The 20,961-nt window shown below is 41.0% G+C and overlaps 1 protein-coding gene across 1 annotated transcript in view; it reads right to left on the minus strand.

Moving 5' to 3' along the window:
- msh2 (mutS homolog 2 (E. coli)) overlaps positions 1 to 20,961 on the minus strand; it is an 89,592-nt gene that overhangs the window by 61,488 nt on the left and 7,143 nt on the right. Inside the window, exons 4-6 of the mRNA XM_060831369.1 lie at positions 19,858 to 20,004; positions 17,841 to 17,990; positions 15,547 to 15,680 (exon numbers count right to left, since the gene is read on the minus strand). Coding sequence (XP_060687352.1) covers positions 15,547 to 15,680; positions 17,841 to 17,990; positions 19,858 to 20,004 — 431 coding nt within the window. The remainder of the gene's footprint in view (positions 1 to 15,546; positions 15,681 to 17,840; positions 17,991 to 19,857; positions 20,005 to 20,961) is intronic.

A 20,961-nucleotide genomic window follows, 5' to 3' on the forward strand; every position in this document is an offset into this window, starting at 1 on the left:
GAGAATGCTCAGAAATCACTGCAACAATTATACCAATGCTTCTCCACCATGTTTCCTCTAAAGAAATTTCAATGGCCAAGCAAAGGGCTGTTCTCTGACCTTTTGCTCAACAGCTTTGCTTTTCTGGATAAAATGGAGTGTATTCCAAACCAGGTTGACAACAATCCCTCTCCATTAAGAAGCTGTTGGAATTTAAACAACGCCATAAAACAATTTAAACTGTGGCCAGCAGAGAGCAGCAGAGCCTTTATTTTTCAAACTTTACAACCCTCCATTTTGAAAAGTATCTAGTCTTCAACTAAAAACAATGAACTACATTTCTATAACAAATTTACCTTCACTGTAGAAAAATGGCTCAAGATATTTTATACAGTCTTGTGGAAAAATGGATACCATTAAAATAAAAGAGTTGCCTGGTATGTGTAAAATCGATAATCCAGAGATACACATTAAATGATTAAGGAGGCATTAACTTTCATACAGTTTTGAAGGCAGCAGCTTTATTGAATAATTAAGTCAGAGCACTCCTGTTTGCACGGGGATGTGGGGCAGGGAGGTTATTAAGGGAGTGGGAATTGTATTTAGTGAATAACTGGGAAGAGGTTGGCAGTGTTCACATTGCCTAATATGTAGCATTGTCTCGTTAAGCATTATTTTCATTGGATTGCAACTAGCTTTAAAAGTACTGTTCTTGCATACAATTTTAAAAGTTGCTTGTATCCTTACCATAAAAGTTGAAGAAGAGCCTATAAACATTTCAGTCACTAGTGACTCTTTGTCTTTTGAGATTATATTTTAAGCCAAACCAATTGTATATCATAAGGGCTCTTATGGCACAGTATCCAACTCTCAGCTAGATGCCTGAGCTCGCCCTACCTGTTCTAGAGATGTGACATAACATATGCAAACAGACTAAGGATACCTTGGCCAAGGTTGTGGTGGTGTAGTGGTAATATCACTAAACTAGTGATCCCGTACCTAAAGGCTAATGTTCCACCATGCAAGAATTGAAACTTGCATTCAAGAGGGCTCTTATTATACAGTGGTAGTGCCCCTACCTCTGGAGAAGAAGGCCTACCTGCTTCAAAGATGAGGCACAGCATGTCTGATAAGGCTAACTGAAGATATCACATTGCCCTCCACCCAGCCTTCACCTCACCAATCTAATGAAAAGCCTACAAAACACGTTTCAGGCAAAGTTATATTGTCCTACTTAACACAAGGCATTCGCTTGGTCCTCGCACAGATTAATCCAAAAATGGATGCTCGTAGCAAAATAATACAATGGCGAAAAGGTAATAAAAGTAGTCATGTTTGTGCTTATATCATCTAATATTAAGAGAGAATGCAGGGGAGAAAACAAATTAAATCATATTGCATGCAGCATCTGCGTCATTATGTTACTAGCTGACTCCGAGAGAAACCATTTACAAGATATCTATTGTCACGTTGTGTTTCTTTAATCATCTTCAAGAAAATAATGACAAATTATTTATTTATAAGTGATAAATAATTTATTATTACACCTATCTTGAAGATGTAGTGGAAAATGTTTTGTCATCACAATCTAGTGCCATTTTGAGGTATAAAAAGAAATTGCTTAAAAAAGCGAAATCATCATATTCAAGTTGGGGTCTCAAACACAGATGCAAGGCTTCTGCAAGGTCTTTACGAGGTGTTCTGGTCCTCAAGGAAATCTGCTCTATGAACAGCAACGATGACCCTGCAGCTCCAGCTCTGCTGCCAACCCACCTCACCAACACGCCAAACAGGCCAGCAACCTACAAGGTCGACAAATAGCCTCTTTATTGTAAGATGCTGCCCAAAACCTGGCCTCTCAGACTTCTGACAAGGACCTCCCTCCACTGTGAAAAAGTGAAAACCCTCATTCAACAAGTAACATCAAAAATCAATATGCATTTCAAAATGCTAACAAGTATCTCTGAACCTCAGTAAGAAATGCGAGATACCTAATCTTGGGGTCCATTTTTGGAGGTTCACCTGGCCTCACATCCTCCTACCGCCCTCCCTCACACAATCACTCCTTCCCGCCCCAAACAAATAAGATGCAAACAACTTCACAAAACGTAAAAACCAGATGCAAAAGGAAAGTTTCACAAAATTTGAATATGTTCTCTTGAACTTATACTAGGAAAAAACAGCTAAATGAGACAGTTCCAACACATGCAGGCCCTTACAATGACAAGGAGAAAGTAGGGACTGCAGATGCTGGAGAACAGAATCAAAAGGTGTGAGCTGGAAAAACACAGCAGGTCAGGCAGAATCCAAGGAGTAGCAGACTCAATGTTTCAGGCAGAAGCCCTTTATTAGGAATTTTTTTTTGGAAGGAAGGCTGAGAGATAAATAGGACAGGGATGGGGCTGGGGGTATTGGTCATGAGGAAGGAGTTAGGTGGATGCAGGTGGGACCATGATGTTTCAGAGGACATATCCGGGACACACAATCCAAACAATCCCACCACCCTGTGGCCAACCACCTCAACTCCCCCTCTCACTCCACTTAGGACATGTAAGTCCTCGGCCTCCGCCACTGCCAAATCCTCAATGCTTAGGGGAAGAATGCCTCACTTCCACCTGGAGACCCTCCAACCACACAGCATCAATGTTGATTTCACCAGTTTCCTCAACACCTCTCCCCCCATCTTATTCCAGATCCAACCCTCCAATTCGGCACGCCCTCTAGAACTTCTCCCACCTGTCCATCTTCATTCCCACCTGTCCACTCTACCCTATCACTATCACCATCACCCCCCACCTGCATCCACCTACAAGCTACCCTCCACCCTCTCGGCTCTCTTGAGCCCTCAACTCCAACATTCCTGATGAAGGGCTTATGCCCGGAACGCCGACTGTCTTGTTCCTCAGACGCTGCCTGACCTGCTGTGTTTTCCCAGTGTCACACTTTCTGACTTACAATTGCAAATCAAAAACAGGTCTGGATGGAAGGAGTCTCAAAATTCAAGTTTACAGAAACCAGAAAGTAAACAACATCCTTAGTAAAAAGATACTAAGTCTTTTCCTCATGAAATCTTTGGGTAAGTAGGGCATCATGAAATATAAAACCTGGAGAAAGATTGAAGTAATAGTCATTACTGCGTGGGAAGGATGCAGGTAGAAGAGACAAGGCCAACACAAATGGCTGCCTATTGATCAGTAATGGCAAAAACACACATGGAATACAATTTGCAATGGGGTATGCCAAAATTAGTATTGCAACTACATGGCCAGTTGCTGAAATTATGAATTAACAGCAGCCCTGAAGGGCATGTTAGCTCAAAAATAGTTACTGTTTAACCATGCTAACCATGGAATATGAGAAAAGTTTCCACACCTAAAGATCGCATTTGCGTGAACCACAAAGTAAAATCCAGATCTTGTGATTATTTCAGATTCTACCTAAAGGTAGGATGATTCCTGGCCTTCCTGCATAGGGGTGGAGGAACTTAACTTCTGGTCAATGCCAAGTTCAGTATGAATCAGAATGGCACAAGAGGGTATGAAAATTAGCTTCTGCCTAGAAGGCTAAGTGAGGGTAAAATTGACAATAAAAGAAGCAACAAATGTCTAAAAGACATCTCATGGCCTTTCGAAAGATATGATGGACAGAAAGATAAACCATTCTTGCTAAAATACAAGAATTAACAGGTTCAAGATAAATTGCTAAAGTGAAGGTCAGGTATTTAGTTCACTAAATAGAGTATTTGTAGTTCTGACCACTCAGGGTTGCATCTAAGTAGAACTTTTTGAAGCTGTGCAATTGAGTGAAGTACTAGTAGTTACACGCACATCATTAACAGTGCAGTGGGAAAGGCAGGAACGAAGTTGCGATGATGAGTCAAACAATGCCGGTTTGAACTGTGTCTACTTGGTTTGAAGCATGTTTACTTCAACGCCAGGAGCATCCGGAATAAGGTGGATGAGTTAGTACCTGGGATTTCTGTGTCGCGGCCATTTCTAAGGATGTTGTTTATTTTTTGGTTTTCTGTAAACTTGAATTTTAGACTCATTGTGGGCAGAGAGCAGGGAAAGGAATGGTTATTCCAGGTTGTGGGATTTAGACGTTTCAGTAAGTACAGAGAAAATGGTAAACCACGGGGTGGGTGGTGTAGTACTGTTGGTCAAGGACTGTATTACGGTTGAGGACTCATCCACGGAGGTAACATGGGCTGAGATTAGGAAAAGGAAAGGAGAAGTTACCGGTCGGGAGTTTTCTGTAGGCCTCCAAAAGATCAGAGAATCAGATAACAAAGATAATCCTCGAAGGGAGCGAGTGCACAGGGTAGTTGTCATGGGGGACTTGAACTTTCCAAATATTGATTGGGAATACTATAGTTTGAGTACTTTAGATGGGTCAGTTTTTGTCCAATGTGTGCAGGAGTGTTTCCTGACACAGCATGTAGACAGGCCAACAAGGGGAGAGGCCACATTAGATCTGATGCGGGGTAACGAACCCGGCCAGGTGTTAGATTTGGAGTTAGGTGAGCACTTTGATGATCGTGACCACAATTCGGTTAGGTTTACTTTAGAATGGAAAGAGATAGGTATATAGGAGCAAGGCAACAGTAATAGCTGGGGGAAAGATGCAATTAGGCAAGATTTAGGATGCATAGGATGGGGAAGGAAACTGCAGGGGATGGGCACAATTGAAATGTGGAGCTTATTCAAGGACCATCTACTGTGGATCCTTGATAAGGATGTACTGGTTAGGCAGGGAGGAGGCTGTTGAGCGCGGGAGCTGTGGTTTACTAAGCAAGTTGAATCTCTTGTCAAGAAGAAAAAGGTGGCTTATGTTAGGATGAGACGTGGTGGCTCACTTAAGGCGCTTGAGAGTTACAAGTTAGCCAGAAAAGACCTAAAGAAGAGAGCTAAGAAGAGCCAGGAGGGGGCATGAGAAGTCGTTGGCGGATAAGATAAAGGAAAATCCTAAGGCTTTCTATAGGTATATCAGGAATAAAAGAATGACTAGAGCAAGATTAAGGCCAATCAAGCATAGTAGTGGGAAGTTGTGCGTGGAGTTAGAGGAGATGGGCGATGCGCTAAATGAATATTTTTCGTCAGTATTCACACTTGAAAAGGACAATGTGGTCAAGGAGAATACTGAGTTACAGGCTACTAGACTAGATGGGATTAAAGTGCATAAGGAGGTTGTGTCTGCAATTCTGAAAAGTATAAAAATAGATAAGTCCTCTGGGCCAGATGAGATTTATCCTAGAATTCTCAGCGTAGCCAGAGAGGAGATTGCCGAGCCTTTGGCTTTGATCTTTAGGAGAAAGTGAGGACTGCAGATGCTGGAGATCAGAGCTGAAAAATGTGTTGCTGGAAAAGCGCAGCAGGTTAGGCAGCATCAAAGGAGGAGAATTGATGTTTCCAGACGAAGGGCTTATGCCCGAAACGTCGATTCTCCTGCTCCTTTGATGCTGCCTGACCTGCTGCGCTTTTCCAGTAACACATTTTTCAGGTTTGATCTTTCTGTCATCATTGTCTATAGGCATAGTGCCAGAAGACTGGAGGATAACAAATGTTGTTCCCTTGTTCAAGGGCAGTAGAGACAACCCTGGAAATTATAGACCAGTCAGTGTTACTTTGGTTGTGGGTAAAGTGTGGGTAAGGGTTAAAAGAGACAGGATTTATCATCATCTAGAGAGGAATAAATTGATTAAGGATTGTCAACAGTTTTGTGAAGGGTAGGTCGTGCCTCATAAACCTTACTGAGTTCTTTCAGAAGGTGGATGTGGGTAAAGCAGCTGATGTGGTGTATATGGATTTCAGCAAGGCGCCTGATAAGATTCCCCACAGTAGGCTATTGCACAAATCACGGAGGCAAGGGATTGAAGGTGATTTAGCATTTTGGATCAGAAATTGGCCAGCTGAAAGATGACAGAGGGTGGTCGTTGATGGGAAATATTCATCCTGTAGTTCAGTAACTCGTGGGATACCGCAAGGATCTGTTTTGGGTCCACTGTTGTTTGCCACTTTTATAAATGACCTGGATGAGGACATAGAAGGATGGGTCAGTAAATTTGCAGATGACACTAAGGTTAGTAGAATTGTGGATGGTGACAAAGGATGTTGCAAGTTACAGAGAGACATAGATAAGCTGCAGAGCTGGGCTGAGAGGTGGCAAATGGAGTTTAATACAGAAAAGAGTGAGGTGATTCACTTTGGAAGGAATACAGAGTACTGGGCTAACGGTAAGATTCTTGGTAGTGCAGATCACTAGAGATTTCACTGTCCAGGTACATAGATCCTTGAAAGTGGCCACCCAGGTTGACAGGGTTGTTAAGAAGGCATACGGTGTATTAGTTTTTCTCAGTAGAGGGACTGAATTTCAGAACCAAGAGCTGTACAAAACTCTGGTTGGCCACATTTGGAGTACTGCATACAGTTCTGGTCACCGCATTACAGGAAGAATACTGAAGTTTTCGAAAGGGTTCAGAGGAGATTTACTAGGATGTTACCTGGTATGGATGGCATGTCTTACGAGAAAAGGCTGAGGGACTTGAGGCTGTTTTCGTTAGAGAGGATGTTGAGAGGTGACTTAATTGAGACATTGCCAATCAGAGGTTTAGATAGTGAAGGCTTTTTCCTCGGATGGTGATGGCTAACCCAAGGGGACATGGCTTTAAATTAAATGGTGACAGATACAGGACAGACATCAGAGGTAGTTTCTTTACTCAGTAGTAGAGTTGCCAACTTTAAGGGCATTTAAATGGTCATTGGATGGGCATATGGACGAGAATGGAATAGTGTAGGTTAGGCGGGCTTCAGATTGATTTCACAGGTCAGCACAATCGAAGGCCGAAGGGCTTATACTGCGCTGTAATGTTCTACGTTCATCACATGAAGCACACCTGTTTACTTTAAGTATTTCATCTTCCATTCTCCAACTTCACCACATCTGAAATCCCAATGAAGTGTATTAATTTGCACAAGTACCATTCACTCTTACTCCTTTGTTTACTAATCCACACTGCCTGGCAACCCCTTCATTTTAAAGTTCTCATCCTCACAGTCAAATTTCCTCATGACACTGACTTCCCTACTTCCAACATCGTTCAGTCATGTTCTTCAGATCTCTGCATTTCTCCATTTTTGACCTCCGCTACATGTCTTCATTCGTTTGCCCCAACAGCTGCAGCCAAGCTTTCAGCTATTTAGGTCTCATACTCTTGAAATTTTCTATTCAACCTCTCGTCTCCTTTAAGATGTTACATGACATTCTGAAGACCACTTCTTTTGCTCAGTTTTTGTCTGACTGTGCTTCTGTAAAGCATGGGACACTTCAGTAGCATGAAAATGCTAAGCCAACCGAAGTGGGTGTTGCTGTAAAAAAAAAGTCAGGCTCAGTGCTAACAAACAGCCAAACTCAGTTTCCTTACTACAGCCAATGTAAGGCCACAATTTTAAAAGGAAGTGGCCAAAATCTTTGCAGTTACTGGTTTTCATATACAGAAGTCAAAAATAGATCTTGGCTGCAATGGTTAGTCTCCTTCAGAGTTAGGTTGTTTCCAAAACACCGACACTGTTAGAACCCAGTGTTTAGAAGAACCCAATAGAGTACTTGGATAAGACTGCAAAGGAAAATTTAAAGAACTATTTGCTCACCAACTAATTGTTATTGTTATCCCATTACAAACCCACTGAAACTGCCCAACCCTTCACTCGAATTGCAGCACCTGAAACCTGTCTGAACTGGTTTGAATGGGAGTGCCTATTTAAGTTAGACTCATACAGCCCTAACGCAATGTGCCTTCTACACTATGATTACAAGAACCTTCTTGGTGCTGATTAATTAACTCAGAAATGCTTTCCAGTCAAAATAGAGATAAAAGTTGATACCAATCATACTAACAATCAAATAGAACCTCTCCACCAAGAGAAACAAAACTGTTAGAGCTTCTCCAAATCTTCACGTGACTGCTTATTTGTTTCCTTCTGAAGTGTTTCAAAAGAATTATTGTAACTTCCTCTTTGGAAAAACAACAACAATACATGGAGAAAACAGGAACAGACACACAAATAGCAAGGGCAGATCAGTATGTGATCCAAATAGGAAACTGAACCAGTGGCTGGAAAACAGAATTAGAAAAAAAACAATCACCGATCTGTGCTAAATTAATAATCCTCCACGTTAAGCAGTAGTTGCACCCTTTCAAGTGGTCTAAGCAATCTGAGAAGGTGGTGGGAGACAAGCAGAATTAGATAAGTTCTTATTTATAAGTCTGTAATTTATTTTTACAGATAAACCACTCATGTAGTAGATGCACACGAAACCATCGATTAAAGTTCAGGGTGTAAATGGGACTGGATTAATCTGGGTATCATCGACTGAATCTCTCAATACTCTGCCATCTCTAATGTCAGGGGAGGGTAGGTGGTGTTACATGTCAATGTTAGAATTAAGCTCCAGATTTCACAAAGCAGGGGATGCTCATGAAATCTGTATTGCAAGTGGGTTCTATCTGCCAAAATAACTCAGCTGAGAGCGTTAGTGCAAGCATTTAAAAGAATCTTTGCTCAATCCTGGTTTCGGTAGAATAAGCAAAACATTTCTATTTGTGTTTCTTTTAGAAGCTCTGCATTAGTATAATGGTTAGCACCCTTGCTTGAAATGCAGAAGACCAGGTTCAACTCGAAGGGGCTATTGTGATGCATTGGTAGCTTACCACCTCTGAGCCAGGAAGCCTGGGTTCAGGTCCCATTTACTCCAGGTATGTAATATCACCTCTAAATTGGTTGCCAGAAAATATCCAGGTTCGCAGGGGATGGAATGTTTTATTTCTCCCTTCAACTAAATTTTAATTTATTCCCCTCCTTATCCATTCCTTTGTTATGCCTGATGTACAGTGTTTGGACTTCATTAATTTAGAGACACGGGGTGGTTTGTTGGCAGCCTAATAAAAACAGCCAGCCTCTGAATTGGGCAATTAGTTAATTTGGTAGTCTCCAGATTGCTTTGCCTCTCTAAATATCTTGACGCTTGTCCTACACAACACTACTGTTTTCCCCACTGCTACTTTTTTTTAAAAGAATATTACACTGAATGTTAAGAAACATTGAATGATTCAGCGTGGAGACATACCATTTGGTCCAATTCATCCAGGCTGGCCAGATATCCAAAATTAATCTAATCGCATTTGCTAGCACTTGACCCATATCCCTTGAAACCTTTCCAGATGCCTTTTCAATGGTGCAATTGAACCAGCCTCCACCACTTCCACTGGCAGCTCATTCTATCTTCAACGAAACAAGGTCCTTGAAGGTGCAAGGTCTCTTTGTTCAACAACACTCCCCAAGAACCTACCATTAAGTATTTTTCAACAAGTTCGGTTCCTCATCCATTTCCTCATGTCCTTGGACAAGAAACACAGAGCGTCCATTGGCACACTGAGCTTTTCATGACAGGTGAGCCCACCATGGGGTAAGATTCATTATTAGGCCCCATCAATCAAATTTTGATTTATTACACTCCTAGTAGGCTGTAACTGGTTTGTTTTGGTTAATTTTTTCTGTTAAAAAAGAGAGGAAGACTTGGGATTTTGGAAAGTCAAAGGGAGAAACTGATACTTGTGCTAAACTACAGATTTATAATTAAACTTTATAAATCTCTTGAAGTCCTTTGCTGCCTAATTCAATATATTGGAATTACTCTATTAAACAGTGATCTGGTATTAATACTGGTACAAATCCTTTCAGCAAGATTTCTGTGCAGTCACGAGATGCTTTTTCCCTTCTGCCATTATCTCTCATAGACACTTAAATCAAATAACAAATTAAACCCACTCTGACTAACTGTACAGCAACCAAATGAGACCCCTAAACTCAATGCCCAATCATTCACTGTCTGGCAATGCCCACCCACAGACCAAGTCTCCAGATTGCTTTGCCTCTCTAAATATCTTGACGCTTGTCCTACACAACACTACTGTTTTCCCCACTGCTACTTTTTTTAAAGAATATTGCACTGAACCGATAATTCCTGAAGCCCTTTAAACTAAGACTCTAAAAGCAGAATTAAAATGTATTAAACCAAAACGGACCTCCAGACGTCTCATCAATAATCAACAAACACATTAAAATGAAACTAAATCATGTCTTCCCCTTTTGAAGAAATTATGAAATCAGCTTAAAGTTATACATTGCTTTTAGCAGTATGAAAATAAGATTGCACAATAAATTCAACTAAAAAGGATATGCACATAAAATCAGACACTTGAGTACATGACTACTGCACAATTTAAACAATTTTTAAAAATCACAACACCAGATTACAGTCCAACAGGTTTATTTGAAGGGACTAGCTTTCGAGCACTGCTTCTTCGTCAGGTGATTATGTTGCAGGATCATAAGACCATATGCTCTTACTCCACAACCACATGAAGAAGCAGCAGCACTTCGAAAGCCAATGTCTCCAAATAAACCTGTGGGGCTATAATCAAACGTTGTGCGATTTCTAATTTTGCCTACCTCAGTACAACACTGGCTCCTCCAAGTCATAACTAAAACAACTAAACTTCGTCTAAAAGTTATGATTTGGAGATGCCAGTGTTGGACTAGGGTATACAAAGTTAAAAATCACAACACCAGGTTATAGTCCAACAGGTTTAATTGGAAGCACACCAACTTTCAGAGCGACACTCCTTCATCAGGTGGTAGTGGAGGGCTCAATCCTAACACAGAATTTATAGCAACAATTTACAGTGTGATGTAACTGAAATTATACATTGAAAAATCAATTGTCTGTTAAGTCTTTCATCTGTTAGAATACGGTGATAGTTTCACTTCATGTGTAAATCACAAAACGTTTTTTTTTAAAAGTTGTATTCTCGGGTTAGCTTTTAACAATGGTGATAGCTAGACAATATGTTGAAGGTGTTAGCCCCCTGTGTTCTCTGTCTATGCCATGATGTTTAGATTGATTCTAATCTAAAAAGTGAGATAACAGAGTTTTACATAAATTCATGCAGTTTTTGAGCTCAGAGTTCTACATGAATGCATGCAGTTTTTCAGCAAAGTACAATATAACCCTGCAAGTACAAATTCACCCCACAAAATATATGTGTGCATGACAGGGTTACATTGCACTTTGCTCAAAAACTGCATGAATTTATGTAAAACTCCGTTATCTCACTTTTTAGATTAGAATCAATCTAAACATCATGGCATTGACAGAGAACACAGGGGAGGGTGAGGACTGCAGATGCTGGAGATCAGAGCTGAAAATGTGTTGCTGGAAAAGCGCAGGTCAGGCAGCATCCAAGGAGCAGGAGAATCGACATTTCGGGCATGAGCTCTTCTTCAGGAATGAGGAGGGTGTGCCAAGTAGACTAAGATAGGTAGGAGGGACCTGGGGGAGGTGCGTTGGAAATGCAATAGGTGGAAGGAGGTTAAGATGAGGTTGATAGGCCAGAATGGGGTGGGGGCAGAGAGGTCAGGAAGACGATTACAGTTAGGAAGGTGATGCTGAGTTCGAAGGTTGGGACTGAGACAAGGTGGGGGGAGGGGAAATGAGGAAACTGGAGAAATCGGAGTTCATCCCTTGTGGTTGGAGGGTTCCTAGGCGGAAGATGAGGCACTCTTCCTCCAGCCATCGTGTTGCTATGGTCTGGCGATGGAGGAGTCCAAGGACCTGCATGCCCTTGGTGGAGTGGGAGGGGGAGGTGAACTGTTGAGCCATGGGGTGGTTGGGCTGGTTGGTCCGGGTGTCCCAGAGGTGTTCTCTGAAACGTTCCACAAGTAGGCGGCCTGTCTCCCCAATACAGAGGCCACATTGGGTGCAGCAGATGCAGTAAATGATGTGTGTGGAGGTGCAGGTGAATTTGTGGCGGATATGGAAGGATCCCTTGGGGCCTTGGAGGGCAGTAAGGGGGGAGGTGTGGGCGCAAGTTTTGCATTTCTTGCGGTTGCAGGGGAAGGTGTCGGGAGTGGAGGTTGGGTTGGTGGGGGGTGTGGACCTGACGAGGGAGTCATGGAGGGAGTGGTCTTTTCGGAACGCTGATAGGGTAGGGGAGGGGAGGGAAATATATCCCTGGTGGTGGGATATGTTTGGAGGTGGCGGAAATGACGACGGATGACATGATGTATATGGAGGTTGGTGGGGTGGTAGGTGAGGACCAATGAGGTTCTGTCCTGGTGGCGACTGGAGAGGCGGGGCTCAAGGGCGGAGGAGCAGGAAGTGGAGGAGATGCTGTGGAGGGCATTGTCGATCACGTCTGGGGGGAAATTGCGGTCTTTGAAGAAGGAGGCCATCTGGGTTGTTCGGTATTGGAACTGGTCCTCCTGGGAGCAGATGCGATGGAGACGAAGGAATTGGGAATATGGGATGGCGTTTTTACAGGGGGCAGGGTGGGAGGAGGTGTAGTCTAGGTAGCTGTGGGATTCAGTCGGTTTATAGTAAATGTCCGTGTTGATTCGGTCGTCCGAGATAGAAATGGAGAGGTCCAGGAAGGGGAGGGAGGAGTCTAAGACGGTCCAAGTAAATTTGAAGGTCTTGGTAAAGTGGATGAATTGTTCAACCTCCTCGTGGGAGCACAAGGCAGTGCTGATACAATCATCGATGTAGCGGAGGAAAAGGTGGGGGGTGGTGCCAGTGTAGCTGTGGAAGATTGACTGTTCTAAATATCCTACGAAGACGCAGGCATAGCTGGGGCCCATGCGGGTGTCCACGGCTATTCCTTTGGTTTGGTGGAAGTGGGAGGATTGGAAAGAGAAGTTGTTCAGAGTGAGGACCAGCTCAGTCAGTCGAAGGAGGGTGTCAGTGGAAGGGTACTGGTTGGTACGGCGAGAAAGGAAGAAGCGGAGGGCTTGGAGTCCTTCGTGGTGGGGGATGGAGGTGTACAGGGACTGGATGTCCATGGTGAAGATAAGGCGTTGGGACCAGAGAAGCGAAAATCATGGATGAGGTGGAGGGCGTGGATGGTGTCCCGAACGTAGGCGGGGAGTTCTTGTACTAAGGGGGACAGGACCATGTTGAGGTATGCAGAGATGAGTTCGGTGGGGCAGGAGCAGGCTGAGAGAATGAGAGAACACAGGGGGCCAGCACCTTCCACATATTGTCTAGCTATCACCATTGTTAACAGCTAACCCGAGAATGCAACTTTTTAAAAAAGGTTTCTTGATTTACACATGAAAGAAGTGCAATTATTACTGTATTCTAACAGATGAAAGGGTTAACAATCGATTTTTCAAAGTATAATTCAGTTACACCACACTGTAAACTTTTGCTATAAATTCTGCGTTAGGATTGAGCCCTCCACTATCACCTGATGAAGGAGAGTCACTCCGAAAGCCAGTGTGCTTCCAATTAAACCTGTTGGACTATAACCTGGTGTTGGGTGATTTTTAACTTAGTCTAAAAGAAGCCATCTTTCACATGGGTTGGGACTGACTGCTGGAATGGAGGGACGGCAGAAGTGAACCAAAGAGTCAGGCTTAGTCAGATAGTGAGGTGCAGTGTGAATCTGGAGCAATGGAGGTAGCGGAAGCTGATCAGTATGAAGTTATAGTAACTGCTACTCAACTCGCTCAGAAGAATGTGTCAAAATCTGCAAAGTAAACAGGCTTTGAATGAAATGCCTGTTGTGAAACACCATGGATGTTTTACCATATTAAAAAGTTCCAAACAATTGCAAGTTGGTGGTGTTGGTTACATACAAGACTCAATTACAAACTAGTTGCAATTTTCAGTATTGCTGAAATCCACTTTTAAGTTTGTTTCCTATGGGCAAGAATGTTTATCGTCTATAACCCACAACACACTGTTTTTAAATTAGAAATATGTTCCTTTAAGGCCTTAAAGTCTCAGGTATAAATACAGCATTATTCAGTTTAGTTGTATTTTATTCAGAAAAATTATGATCTGGTCAACTGCACGTTAAATACCACAAGAGCAGTTCAGGAGCAGCCAAAGCTTAAATTATCCAACAACATGAGTGTCATATGTGTACTATAGTCATTCTCTGAACTATCTTCAAAATACTCACCCTCACAATCCTGTTACCGTGCCTTCATTAAATTACATTTGCTTCAATTCATTTTCAAAATAACAAAATTAAAAGAACAATCTCATATTCCCATAATTCTTTAACATCTATGATGCCTAATTGAAATGAATGTTGCACCTATAAAAAGAATACCACATGCTCATCCATCTCAATCAGATCCTATTTTGGAAATACAGGGGGTTAACTCCTGATACAAAGGCATCAAGTAGCCTAAACATTGCAAGACTTGAACTAAAGATCTAATAGTGGTTATAAGTTAACAGAAAAGGAGATGGTCCAACATTACATTCCATAGCTTAGTCTTTTTCTGCATCATTAAATGCTGTTAATAGAAAACTGCCCTAAATGAGAATTTTGTTGTTGAATTGATTTTTCTGACAATAGTCTGAATATAGTTTTCACCAAATCATTACTTCAGCGTGCATAATGGATATTATAATACACATTAATATTATAAAGTCAGAAGTCACAACACCAGGTTACAGCCCTACAGGTTTATCTGAAATCACAAGCTTTTAGAATGCTGCTCCTTAGTCAGGTGAAGCTTGGTCAATGAGGTAGGTTTGAAGAAAAGACTTATAACAAGATAGAGGGACTGAGAGGAGTGTGGAGGGTATTCCAGAGCTTGAGACTCAAGCCACTAACGATCCAGCCACCAATGCCAGAATAATTAAAATCAGGGATGCTCAAGAGGCCAGAATTAGAGAAGCACAGACTCCAGAGGATTGTGGGGGTGGAGGAGATTTACAGAACTGTAAGAGGTGGTGACATGGATGGATTTAAAACCAAGAATGAGAACTTTGAAAATCAAGATTTGCTCGACTAGGAAGGAGCAATGCAAATGAGTTAGCAGAGAAGATAGATGAACAGGTCATAGCATGAGTAGGTACAAAAGCAGCAGAGTCTTCAATCATCTTAGAGTTAGAGGGTAGAATGTGGGATAGTAACCAGGAGACCATTGAAATTGTTAAATATAGAGGTAACCAATATATGAGTGAAGTAAACCACCATGAAAGTCGCAAGCAAGTATTAGGAGAGATCATCTCCTGTGGCACAATGATGACAGCAGATAGCTTGCAAACAAAGATCACAGGAAGACAATCTCTTTGGTAGGTAGTACGATCATTGGTAACTGGGGAGGCCAATTCTTGACATGCAGGCTCTTGAGCTATTTTGGAATGGGAAAACGATAGTTTGAAGGGACTCTAGTAAAAGCAGGCTTTTTCCACCGTCCAGTGATGTTAATAAAGATCAATGTAATTGGACTCAATGCATTAAGTGGACAGGAAAATCAGCCTAGCTTCCTGCTTCTCATCCTTTGTCAGTGACCACCTTGGCAAAAAGCACTAATACTGACAGCCAAGAGGAACAAGCTCAATAGTGATGCCCAACTCCCTTATATCATGGTCAAATGAGATTCAACACTGGACTGTGGCAAAAAAAATGCTCATTCGGGCAACGCATTATAGAACAGTTGCAACTTGTAGAACTGGAGACATTTTCTTTCAAATAAAATGGCTTACCTCTCCTCAATCCTATTCTTGTCCATCAGTGGTTGTTTGATCCACTGATTGACGAGACGCTGTCCCTGAGGGGTCTTACATTTGTTCAGTAAACCAGCCAATGACTGTGTATTGCTGGGGTCTTCTGATGCACCCTAAAACAAAGACTATTTTAAGTCATATCCATCATACTCATTTTTTTTTATAGCACTTACTCACCATGATATTACTTTTATAACAACTAAAGAATATTCTTTTAATGGAGGTCTATTGAATATCTTGGGTTAGTCGATATAATAAACAATTGCCATAAAATTCTTTACGAATTATGAGAAGTCAGAAATGAATGAAATACATAACAATCACCAAATTATTTGGTTCTGGTCTCACTGATTGCTTCTCACTGATCTTGCACTTGGGCCATTTACCTAGACTCGTTAACAAAAGTGAGGAATCTTTTAAGGCCCAACATTTCACAAATCAGCTCTATGAATTAATCAGGAAAATATGCTCAAAGGGGTAGGCTGTATTTTATGGATATCAATGACAACAAAATAGCCATCTTGTTATGGATAACTCCAAATTGTTGATAAATAGTTCCAGAATTTAAGGGTTGTGAACATCCTGAGTGTCACTGACAGTATGACTCATTTCTTAAAATTAATATTAACAAATAAATTGTATTCAAATTTCAGTTGTGTCAATATTGACCTAAGTCTCTTTGCTTCTCACTGATCTTGGACTCAGGCCATTTACCTAGACTCATTAACAAAAGTGAGGAATCTTTTAAGGCCCAACATTTCATTAATTTATAGAGCTAATTTATCAACTACAGGAATATATGCCCAAAGTGGTAGGCTATATTTTATGACAACAAAATAACTATCCATTTTAAACCATTTTAGTGTCACAGTAAAAAAAATTTCTGTATTGACTTATGACTCAAGATACAGCATAAAGCTAAAGTAAAAATGAGAAAGTTTAAACTCAATTTGAAGTCCAACATTTGCTGCACTGTATCACAGCCAAGCCAGAAGATGGAGAACCTACCAGCGGTAGGATATTCTAGCTACATGACTGGAATAAATAAATATAACAGCCGTTACAAAATCCTTTCAGGATAGAGTTGAGAGTGCTTTTCCCTTCTTTGTGTTCCATTTTTAAAGAGGGGCTGGAAAAACTCAAGGATAGGGCGAAAAAGGAAGTGGAGAAAATCATTTGATTATGATGTATGGCAAATGTAGTGCGCTTGGGTGGAACAAGTGACCTTGGGTTTATGTTTTTCGCCAAGGATTTACTTCACGAGAGTCTGGGATTGTGTTGCTGGAAAAGCACAGCAGGTCAGGCAACATCCGAGGAGCAGGAAAATTGACGCTTCAGGCCTTCATCAGGAAGCTCCACGGAATCCTTACTGCGTGGAATCAGGCCATTTGGCTCATTGAGCCCACTCCAGTCCTCCAAAGAGCATCCCATCAAGAACTACCATCACCCTATCCCTTCAAACTTGCATTTCCCATATTTAACCAACGTTTCTCTGGACATTATGGGGAAATTTAGCATGGCCAATACACTTAATCTGCACATCTTCAGAATATGGGAGGAAACCGGAGCATGTGCAAACTCCACACAGGCAGTTGCCTTTGTATGGATCAAACCTGGGTCCCTGACACAGTGAGACAGTGCACATGCACTGACCACTAACCACTGAGCCACCATGCTGCCTCTACTCATCCACTGGAAGTACATTGAGGGAGACACAAAAGAAAGAAGACAAGCATATATCTTGGGGAATGAACAGGATCTGTTTAACTCTCCCTTACAACAATGTATACCAGCTTTGCTTCAGTCTGTTGCAATATGTAGGAGCATTTTAATTTAATATTCAACTTTGGTGTACATATTTACCTTGTTATGAACCATGTGCCAATAACAGTCCTTCTTGCCTAATTAATGGTTAGCGCAAACGAATTTACAAAGCTCTACAAAGAACCAAAAGTACATGATCCTGGGCATTATACTGATGATTGTTTCTGTAATATTTATTATCTGGCTACACAAACCTGGCATTATCTAGCCCGAATAACTTCTAATACATTATTGTATGTTAATTCATCACAATATACACACTTAGCCCAGTACAAAAGCTCCTTTTTAATTACTATAACACAATATGGTCTGAAATACGGAGCACTTCTAACTATGTGACATGTTTCACAGCACCTATGGGTTAATGTGCTAGAATGTCCTCTCTTCCTGCTACATAAAAACATCTGTCTTCAAACTGACAGGTACAGAGTCAAACCCAACCTACTCACCTGAAAAAGATTGAGCGCACTGACTGCTGCATTATCCAGCCTCATATACTGGCTCAGGTCAAATGTAATCAACTCATATTGGCCAAAGTTAGTTTTATCAGACAAAAGCTCCAAATATTTGATCACAGCAGAAACAGAAGACATGGCGACCTTTTGGAATTGAAAGAAAATCTACATTAGCCATATCAACTATATACAACATATGTTCTTACAGGAATCCAGTACTTGCAACGGAGTTGTTAGCACCTCAAATGCAACCAATGCATCCTCTCATTTTTGTATGACCGATTTGTTTGAGTGCATGATTATGCAGCTTAGATGGAAGATCAAAAGCAGCCTATTTCACCACTTTGCTACAAATTGCATACAGGAAGTAGGACTAAGTCAATGCTAATCAATTGCTTTTCCTTTTTTAGGAGATCTGAAGAAGTGAAATGACAGAAGATAATCTCCAAGCTCATGAAAAACCTACACAGTTCAAACTTCTGTTTACTTGAAACAGAGTTCTCTCACTATTATGAGGCACACTATCAGTTAAAAACTTGGCAGAACCCAGGTTCAAGAGTCCTAAATACAGTTCTTTCTGGTATAACATGTGTTTCATCATCGCGAATTGGCTGTAACATGATTGACGAATTGTGGACAAAGTTTGGATAAATGAATTTTCTATTGAATGGCTATAGTGATTTTCTATAGCAACCTTCTGTCACATGCTTCCATAGTCCGGTTTTCCATTCCATGAGGTTGCAAAGGAACGCAACTATCGCACTATAGCAGAACTACCTGCAATCCATTTCATTAGCTAATACACCTCTTCATTTAACATCCCCAAAACTGGTGAACTTGCTGTCACATATTCAGCCTCAGCTCTAAGATGACTTTGCAGTAGATTTTTTGAATAAGGCGTGAAGAATCCCAAGCTCAAGTGGCAGGTTCTAGCTGCTCCACAATCTATCAATCCCCAAGATACTGTTAATACATTTTAGATGCTTTAGATGTTGAATTACCGAAATGCTCCCCAGATGATAAATTTGGTTCCACAAATTCACACAGGATTTAAATTTCAAATTCTATCTGATCCATTCAGGATATTTGACCAGTGACCCAACAAGCCATCTCAACTTTGCATTAAACGTTTAAAGGAAAGAAGCCAAATTGCAGGATGACACTTCAGACCATGTACCATTTCCAGTTCTTAAAGAAGCAGGAAACTGGATTACAGAAAACAAAATTCTGAACATTTCTAAGCTTACAAAATCAAATAAATACTTCACAGGCATCACATCTTCTCAATGTATAAACTGTCAGGGAAAGATGGATTTTAGCATGGATGTATTACAAGCAGTAGTACAAGATGGTGGGAACTGGATTCACATGCATGATCTACAAGGAGCTGCTCTTATTCAAATTACTACAGGAAGACTTATGAATTGAATTCCCCTCCAAAAGGAGTGGAAAAAGTCAACATTTCACTTGACACACTTCATTCTGTCCTTTTTAGGACAGCAACTTGGAATCAAATAGCTACAGACGTTGCAAAAATGATCAAAGGTGGTCATGGTAAGAGTTTTATTTATTTGCTATGTGAAAATTATTTATTTTCCAACGCTAACTTATTATGATTAGCATCAAAATTAAATCAATATTTTTTTTAAAAGCAGAATACTGCAGATGTTGGAAATTAAATAAAAACAAAAAAATGCTGAACGTGGTCAGCAAGCTATGGCAGCACCTAAGTCAGAAACAGTTAACAGCTCTTGCCATCAATAGTTCCATGACAGCATCCTTGAAGTATGAAAATTTTACATGAGTACAAACAAAAATGCTCTGTTTAAATTTAAGGCAAAGGTTGCAGTACACAGAGCATAATAAATAAAGCAGAAAATGCTCGGAATACTCACATCTGGAATATTGGAATATAACATTTAAGTTTTGTTTTTATTTCAGATTTTTAGCATCCTCAATATTTTACTTCCAAAATAACATTAGTGCAATCCACGAAAGCTGCTTCACTCACTTGTTTTTCCATCTCTGGTAAAGCAGCACTTGACACTTGTTCTCCTTTCTTCCCTTTCAGCAGGCGGTTTAGATCTTGTACAATATCCTTATTTGTAAACTCACTTTTCTTTCTATCCGTTATCAAGACGCCTCCTCGTTGTACAATCTGTGTTATACATCAATAAAAGCACAACTGCAGTCTAGCTGGACATGTTAAAGCTAACAGAATGTTTATCAATTGCATTGTATGATTACTGGAGAAGGTTTTCATCACACTATCATGCAAAGCTATTTATATGCAATAAGTAACTCAAACAAGTCTTGGTAACATTCTCTTTTCTTGAATTGGGAGCTTTGGGCTCACATCTTACTTCAGGATTTGAGCACAATGAAAAGGCTGACAATCAAATGTATTACTATTACAGCACTGTTGCTCAGAGATGATGTTAAGACAAGATTCTGAGACTACTGCCAAGTCCATCTGCAAACTCTGTCTCATATAAGGCAGTTGGTGTTTGACAAATTTGATAGACTAATTATTTGGTCGTGTGTACACTGCTATCAATGCCTCAACGTTCCATAGCTTCCCAAATTATTCTTCTCCGTTTTCGACCAAAGGTCCAGATCTTCCATGAGTATACAGGAATGTTTAATCTCTTCATGAACACTTTCAAAATACCATAAAACCAATTAGCTATTAGCCCAATAGCCTCTTAACACAACAGACCTCAGAGGAAAGCAGTTGTTTTGTGTATCAGGGATAAGTACAACCACATCCTGCCCTGCAGAGTTGGTTTGATGGGGTCATTGCTGTTTGACTACCTTTCTTGCCACCAGATGGAACTGCTGTGGCATTTCTCTGCTGCTTTCACATACCTGTAGAAGGCTGATGACATCTCCAAAACGTTTATGGCCATGAGGAGCACTGCTACCTGGTAAACCATGACTTCAGGTTTGAGAACCTGGTTCTCTTTTCCTCCGTCAGCCAAAGGCTAAGTTGGCACATTAGAGGTAAAGAATTTTGTTAACTGTGTCTGTCTTTGTTAGGAATTATCTCCAAAAGGCATAGACTTCAGTCTCCCGTTTGCCATCTATAAGTTGCTGGCAAATTCAGCCCAAGATA

This window comes from Hemiscyllium ocellatum, chromosome 10 (genome assembly GCF_020745735.1).
Source record: "Hemiscyllium ocellatum isolate sHemOce1 chromosome 10, sHemOce1.pat.X.cur, whole genome shotgun sequence".
NCBI classification, from domain to species: Eukaryota; Metazoa; Chordata; class Chondrichthyes; order Orectolobiformes; family Hemiscylliidae; genus Hemiscyllium; species Hemiscyllium ocellatum.